The sequence below is a fragment of the Corvus cornix genome, chromosome 15 (assembly GCF_000738735.6).
Source record: "Corvus cornix cornix isolate S_Up_H32 chromosome 15, ASM73873v5, whole genome shotgun sequence".
Taxonomy (NCBI): Eukaryota; Metazoa; Chordata; class Aves; order Passeriformes; family Corvidae; genus Corvus; species Corvus cornix.
Window position 1 is genome coordinate 3,272,441 of NC_046345.1, and position 7,008 is coordinate 3,279,448.

General features: G+C 57.2%; 1 protein-coding gene across 1 annotated transcript; it reads right to left on the reverse strand.

Moving 5' to 3' along the window:
* Positions 1-849: 849 nt before the first annotated feature.
* On the reverse strand, positions 850-6,276 carry HPD (4-hydroxyphenylpyruvate dioxygenase). The gene is made up of 14 exons (XM_010398342.3): positions 6,194-6,276; positions 5,956-5,982; positions 5,166-5,228; positions 4,381-4,485; positions 4,192-4,234; positions 4,018-4,100; positions 3,799-3,888; positions 3,608-3,711; positions 3,368-3,445; positions 3,041-3,203; positions 2,637-2,708; positions 1,805-1,927; positions 1,552-1,668; positions 850-1,466 (listed from the first exon to the last, which is right to left on the reverse strand). The coding sequence occupies exons 1-14, from the start codon at positions 6,194-6,196 to the stop codon at positions 1,356-1,358; spliced, it is 1,182 nt and encodes a 393-aa protein (XP_010396644.3). The 5' UTR covers positions 6,197-6,276; the 3' UTR covers positions 850-1,355.
* Positions 6,277-7,008: the final 732 nt, after the last annotated feature.

The window sequence follows — 7,008 nt, forward strand, 5'->3', positions numbered from 1 at the left end:
GAGTTGGACTTGGATGATCCTTGTGGGTCCCTTTCAGCTCAGGATATTCTGTGATTCTATGAACTCTGGATTAGTTCTGCTCCCTGGGATCCAGAGAAGGGGGCAGCTGGGGGGGCTGCTGAGGTTTGGCCCATGTACCCCTCCCCAGTGTGGGGGGGTCACAGTGGCCTCTCTGAGCTTTTATTTAAAAAGAAATACCTGGAGCAGGGACCAGTGGAATGGCTGATGGAGGAGGAGGTGGCAGACACAGGACAGAGGCTGTAGGTGACTTCCCAGCTCAGCTCCTGGATTCCACAGGTGAGCACAGGACAGGGCTGCAGGGCAGCCACGCCTCGGGGGCTCAGCCTGGAGGGGCTGGGAGGGGGCTGGGGGAAGGACTCGTGTCCGAGGAGCTCATCCTGAGCCGAGGGCTCGGCAGGGGCTTGGGCTGCTCAGAGTCTGAGAGCTCCCACGCTGGGAAACTGGGAACATGGGGGCTTTGGAGGGTGGCTGTGCAACAGTGGGGACCCCAGGGTGTCCTTCAGCAGCTGTGGGCTGAGGGTTGTACATGGGGTCTGCTGGATTTGTAGCCTTGGGGAACACAGGGACTCCCCAGGCACTCAGGCCATGTCAGAAAAGGGATTTATTGTGTTGGGGAGGAACTCCCCGTGCAAAGGACAGTGACAACACCAGAGCAACACCCAGAGGAGACTTTGCACATGCAGCCAGGATCTGAGCCAAGGAATCGCTGCCAATGCCAGCAATTACTGCTTGAAACATGGGAGAAGCCCCAGCCCATCATTAATGCAGGAATTTACAGGTATTAGAGCAAGACTGTTGCCTTGGGAAGGCTGAAATACATAAATACGATTAATTCTCATTCCCTAAAACTGTGTTTATTCTCAGCAAATTGAAATTCAAGATTGAGTCTAAAAGCAATTAAACCAAAATCTTAGAAAAGGAGATGCGCAGAGAGGCAAACGCCTCTGTGCTTTCACAGTTTCCTGTGTAGCTAAAATTAAAACTTTGGATAGACTAAATTTGAGCACTCCCAGTTGTTTCTTCTGTCTTCCTCTGTAGCTGCATGTCTTTGGCCCATGCCTTAAATCTGCCCTTTGTTAAGAATTCCGTGATTTGGATCAGACTAAGCTGCTTTCTGAGAGTGTGTTTGCTATTTCCCACACCCCATCTCCCAGGAAGGGCAGCGCCGGGGCTGGGTTGGGAGAGGTGTTGGGTCCTTTGACATTGTCCAACTTGGCAGTGGCTTCCCTGGGTTTGTGGCACTCAAGTCTGGGCTATTTACCAAAACATCGGGTGTTTCCCAGTTTATTTGGAATCAGCTCCTTAGGGGTGAGGGTGGCACTTCCTGCCATCCTCTACATGAGCTTGGTCTCCCCGTTGGGCTCCAGAACAGTCAGGTTTCCTCTGGCATCCTGATCCATTTCTATGGCTTCAAACAGAGACTTGAAGTTCCCGGCACCAAAGCCCTGTGGAGACAGCAACATTACAGACCAGGGGCTTGGTGGCCCTGAGGGCTCACGGCCAGGATCAGTGGGAGATCCTTAAACCAACCTGGTGATTGTGCCTCTGGATCACCTCCAAAAAGACCGTGGGTCTGTCTTGAACTGGTTTGGTGAAGATCTGGAGCAAGTAGCCTTTTTCATCGAAATCCACCAGGATTTTCAGTTCCTGGAGAAAAGAAATGAGGTGACACTTTGAAGACCCACAGTGGAGTGAGTGGGGCTCTCTGTGTCACTCACATCCCTGCAAAGCACTCTGGGGAGCTGGTCCAGCCCTGGGCAGGCCTTTTCCCTCCCTGACTCACCGCCAGCTTGTCAATGTTCTCCTTCACTTTGATTTTGGCCGTTTTGAGCCTCTCCCGCAGCACTTGGTAGTAGGTGGAGGGCACATCCATGAACTGCATGCCCCGCTGCTTCAGGTTGGTGATCTGCAAGGCAGGGGAGACCCAGCTTGGCTCAGTTTGGGAGTGGTTTGTGCCAGGAGCATTTCCTGGGATGGGCAGTGTTGGGGCACAGATGCTTTCCCGTGGCATTGGCTAATGTCAAGCATGGGAACCTGGCTCATCATTTCTCTTTGGCACCAGGAATGGGCAGGCCCAAGATGCCCTCCCCAGGCACTGCAGAGAGCTGTGCAAGGAGGATTTGTCCTGCTCTGACCTACTGATACTTCTGGAGGCCCTTTGGTCTGGAGAGGAGCCCAGACCCAGGTGCTCAGCAATAGCTGGGCTCAACCCAGACCTGCCCCTGCCCCAGTTGAAGGTGGGTGATGGGCTCTGGGGCTCAGCTCTGCAGCCTGGGCTGCCTGAGTCCCCACCAGGCACCCTGCAAGGACAAAGGTGCCACCAAGGGCCCTGCAGACCCCAATTGCTTTAAGTTGGAGGGACAGGCAGCTCACATGTGCAGGCAGGTCCCTTTGCAGTGACTCCCTGGGCAGTTAATCCTGGTTGTAAAACAACCACAGCACAAAGCCTGTTCACTCTGTGTCCTTGTACCCTGATGGGGTCATGGTCCACCACAGTCTGCGACAAGCACCATGCCCAGAGTCGGGGCAGGATGGGCTGGGGCAGGGGGCTCCCATGCCAGGGAGCTCTCAGGGTAGGGGGATCCCAGGGCAGGGGGTCCCAGGGCTGCACTCACTGCTGAGATGATGTCGGGGGTGTTCAGTGCGATGTGCTGGACTCCGGCCCCTCCGTAGTAATCAATATATTCCTACAGGGAAAAGATGTCACCATGGTAATGACAGTGCAGCTACAAGTTCAAAGGGATGGGTGTGGGCTTAAAAATATGCAGGCAAGATCAGGCCAGGGGCACCATGGAATGACAGAGACACTCTTGATGAGATCAGGGGTAAACCGGCTCTGCGCAGTGGCTTCCCCAGGGTTTGTCAGACCCAAGCAGAGCCAGGATTGCTTTCTAGCAGCCACTTTAGCACAGCAGGTCTGCTCCGGCTCCAAATCACTGACCCTTGGTCCCTTTTCCTTCATCAAGGCCACCCTGGAAGTGGAGGCAGCCAGATGTCTCAACCACCAGTGTCCACTCACCTGAATCTGGGATTTCTTCTTGCCAGGTGCTGGCTCATTGATGGGCATCTTGATGGTCTCCTCGTAGTTGGTGACCACGATGGAGCGCAGGGCACTGAACTCGGTGTGCAGCTGCTTGTCATCCACTGACCAGAAGCGGTGGAAGAACAGGTTCTTCTGGTACCTGCCCAGGACACAAAGGGCACAATCAACCTCTCGCTTCCTCCCTGCACTAACGGAGCTCTGCTCTGGCTCCATTAGCCCTAGCCACCCTCGTCAGAAGTGGTGAGACCAGCAGAGCTGTGCTGCTGCTCCATCCCACCTCCCACCAGCTCTCCCCACTCTTACCAGTCCGCCACTGGGACCATCTGGAGGTCGGGCTGGTTCCCCACAACGTGATCAACAAAGCTGAGCTTGGTGCTCGGTCTGTGGGAGGAAACCAAGGAGGGTCTCAGCCAGGCTCAAGGGCACCCCACAGTTTGGGGGGCTCCAGGGTAAGGCAGTAGGGACCTGTCCAGCTCCTTGGTGGGATATCCCACCAGGACACGATGGCAAAGAGCCAGGCAGGACCCTCTGGAAAGTACTCACAACTTGGGCAGCAGGGGGTCCTTGAAGAGGGGCGGTTGGTACCCTGGGAGGAACAGGCCCTTGTAGTTGAGCTTTTCTATCAAGGTGTGGGTAGTGTCACCGTACTGCAAGGGGGAAAAGTGGTTGTGTTGTGGCTTCGTTTGTGTGGGGGCCTCCCTGCTCCATGGACCCCACCCTGCCCTGCCACTCACCGTCTGGATCACTGCAAACTTCACCTTCCCAAATTTGTCTTGCTCCACCCACGGCTCCTTCACCACCACAGCCCCACGCTCCTTGGCTTTCTGGGTGGAAGGAGAGAGATCCTGCCCTGCCACAGCTCCCCTGGGCCAGGGGGAGACATCCCCAGGCCCTCCCTGCCTCCCCTCACCGTTTTGGGGGGCTGTGAGGGAGGGGGTGGAGGGGCTGCCCACCTGCACGATGAAGTCACAGTCCTCCACTTCGAAGGCGACGTCCTTCACCCCATCACCATGCTTCACCAGGTGCTCCCCCATCTCTGCCCAGAGCAGGAACAGCCACAGGCATGAGCAGAACTGCTTTGCTCTGCCACGGCCATTTTCCGCTCCATCCCCCCCAAGGACACCTACCCTCATTGCCTGGGTTCAGAGCAGATGAGAAAACAAACACAATCTGCCGAGGAAGAGGAGGAGCAGTGAGGATGGAAGCACACGTGAAGGTTTTCATGGTTCAAACAGGGTTTGGAAGCCCCCAGGTGTCTGACACCACCTCATCTCTCCCTGCCCTGGCAGTGGCACCTCTGCCAGGGGCTCCCTTACCTTGTCCTGCTTGATGACGTGTGACACCACCTCCCTGCTGCCAGTCTCCAGCCCCCGGTACGCCAGCTCCTCAAACCCCAGCTTGTTGCAGTAGTAAGATGCAGCCTATGGGCAGGAAAGAGTCCCTCTGGTTGAAGCTGTGGTGCTGGTGGCCCACAGCCCGTGGAGAACAGCCACCATGGCAGGTACAAGTCACACTTGCCCTGTGTGTGTCTGTATGTGTGCGTGGGCACGGGCAGCAGCTTCTCTGCCTCCTCCAGCAGCCCAGGGGGGGAAAGCAGAGGCAAGAAAGGGCCCAGATTGAGGAAAAAGCCCAAATTGAGTGGGAAGTGCAGCCTCCAGAACTTTCTGCAAGGGCCGCCATCGAGCAGGAAACATTTCTGCCTGTCCTCTGTTCTGCAAGGCTGGGTGAAAAGCAGCTCGGGTGTGAAGCAGAGCGGTTTTTAACTCGCCCAGGGATGGAGAGCAGCTGCCACGAGGCCGTGCAGCTCTGCGGGCTGGTGGCCACGGCTGGGCCCGGCCACGTGTGCTGGTTCACATGAGCCATGTCCCCGCGCACGCCCCCGGCAGTCGCCCCTCGCCTTGCGCAAGGGCCACCAAGGCCATCGGCGCCAGGCCAGGGCCGGGCTTTGGGACATCGGCACATCCCCGCCCGAGGGGCTGCTGGGATGAACCACCACCCCCCGGCAGCCAATGCCCAGAGCGCCCGGCCTGTCCCGGCGTGGGAGGTGTCCCCTGGCACGGCTGTGTCCTGGCACACGTGCCCGGCGCCCGCAGCCTCTCACCTGCTTGGCATTGCCGACCCAGAAGGTGATGGAGTGGAAATGGATGAAGCGGCCTCGTTGGGGCTAAAAGGAAAGGAAAACAGGGCTAAAAGCTGCTGCTGCTGCCTTTCCTTCAGCTCAGCTCCGGAGCAGGGGGAAGCAGCAGCCATGACCCTGAAAATGCATTTCCTCCAAATGCATCTGAATTAACTGTGTGGAACAGCCCCCGAATGGTGATTTTCCAAAGTGCTTTACAGTCAAATCCACAGGATCCTGCACTGCAGGTTGGAAGGTACAAAGCCTCAGCTTGCCTGGGGCCACAGCCACACTTCCAGTTCTCCCAGTGCTCCCCATAAGTGGCTGTCCTAGTGGGCTGCCCACCCACAAACCTCACAGTGTTAAAGATTAATTCTCCCACAAAAGCTCTTACACAACCACCAGGGCCAGGACAGATCCCCCTTCGCTCTGTTCCCCACCACTGCCCAGCCTGGCACAGGGCACCCAGCACTGGAAACACTTTAAAGGTGAAAAAGGTGGCAAAAAGAGGCAGCATTTGGAAATAAATGTTGCATGGAATGAGGATTCTACTTAAGGATTGGTTTGACTGGGAAATACCCATCATCTCCTGTTTGTCACTCTCCTCCCAAAACAGAAATTTCAATTCTTAATACTAATTTACAGCATGGCCCAGCCAGAGCAGTTTTACTTCTGATTTCAACAGGTAATCAAGGAATGGATATTATCTGCACTAACAGGACCGATATTTCACACCAGGCAGAGGGGCAGGACAGGGACACGACTCGGCTCTTACCTTTTCTCCCTTGTCTGTGTAAGACGTCTGAAAGAGAAAGAGAAAAGAGAGACATTAGCGGGTCGGGCAGCTACGGCAGCCCCCAGGGAGCTAAATCCAAAGGTCAGGCTGTGAGGAGCAGCTCTGCTGTGCCACTTCCAGCACAGTCACTGGAAAATCCAAATTCAAGCACAGCTTAAACCTCCCAAGGCCATGGAGCCCCCGACATTTCAATTAATTCTCATCTGGTGCCCCTTACCATTTTTGTGACTTGGCGATGTGACAGCAGCAAAGAGAGCGAGAGAACGGGGCTTTTAATATAACGGCGGGACCAGGAGGCTCCTCCTCGGCCCCACCTTCTCCCCCCACCAACCCAGGCATGTGTTTGGTTTGGGCTGGGCACTGCCCAGACTGGGGGTGGTGGGTGGCTGTCACTGGGGCCGTTTGCAGCCCCGGCAGTGGCACTGCGGGGTGAAACGTGGAGGGTGGTGAGGGTGAGTGTGCAGGGGGTGAGTGTGAGGCTCTGCCGTGGGTTGGGACCCTGCTGACCCCCCAAGCAAACCCCTGCCCCGTCTGTGCCGGGGTCACAGAGGAGTGACGCAACTGGGGTAGCGCATCCCCCGGCCCGCCCGCTGCCCCTGGGGACGTTCACCCCTCCCTGGGGACGTGTCATCCTGGGCAGCGCTGAGCCAGGACAGCCTGCAGAGTCCAGCTGGGTGCGTGGTGCACGGGGCCACGCGGTGCCACCTTCAGCCCCGGTGAGCCCAGTGCTGCAGGGACCCCAAAATGTGGGAGCAGCAGGAGGAGGGGGCAGGAGGTGGCCCTGCCGGGGAAGACACCAGCGCACAGACTCCACCTGACTGGGAGTGGTGGGAAGTCGGAGCCACCAGCGGGGCCAGGGAGGATGAGCACAGGGGGCTTGGGGGGGTGCCAGTGGCACGGAGGACAGGGGTCAGGGTCTAGTGGTGGGGCTGTCCCCTGCTGCCACAATCCATGGGACATGGATGCCGTGCACCACCCGGCTAAGGCACAGACTGGAGAGGGGTCAGCAGCAGGGAGAGGGTCGTAACATCA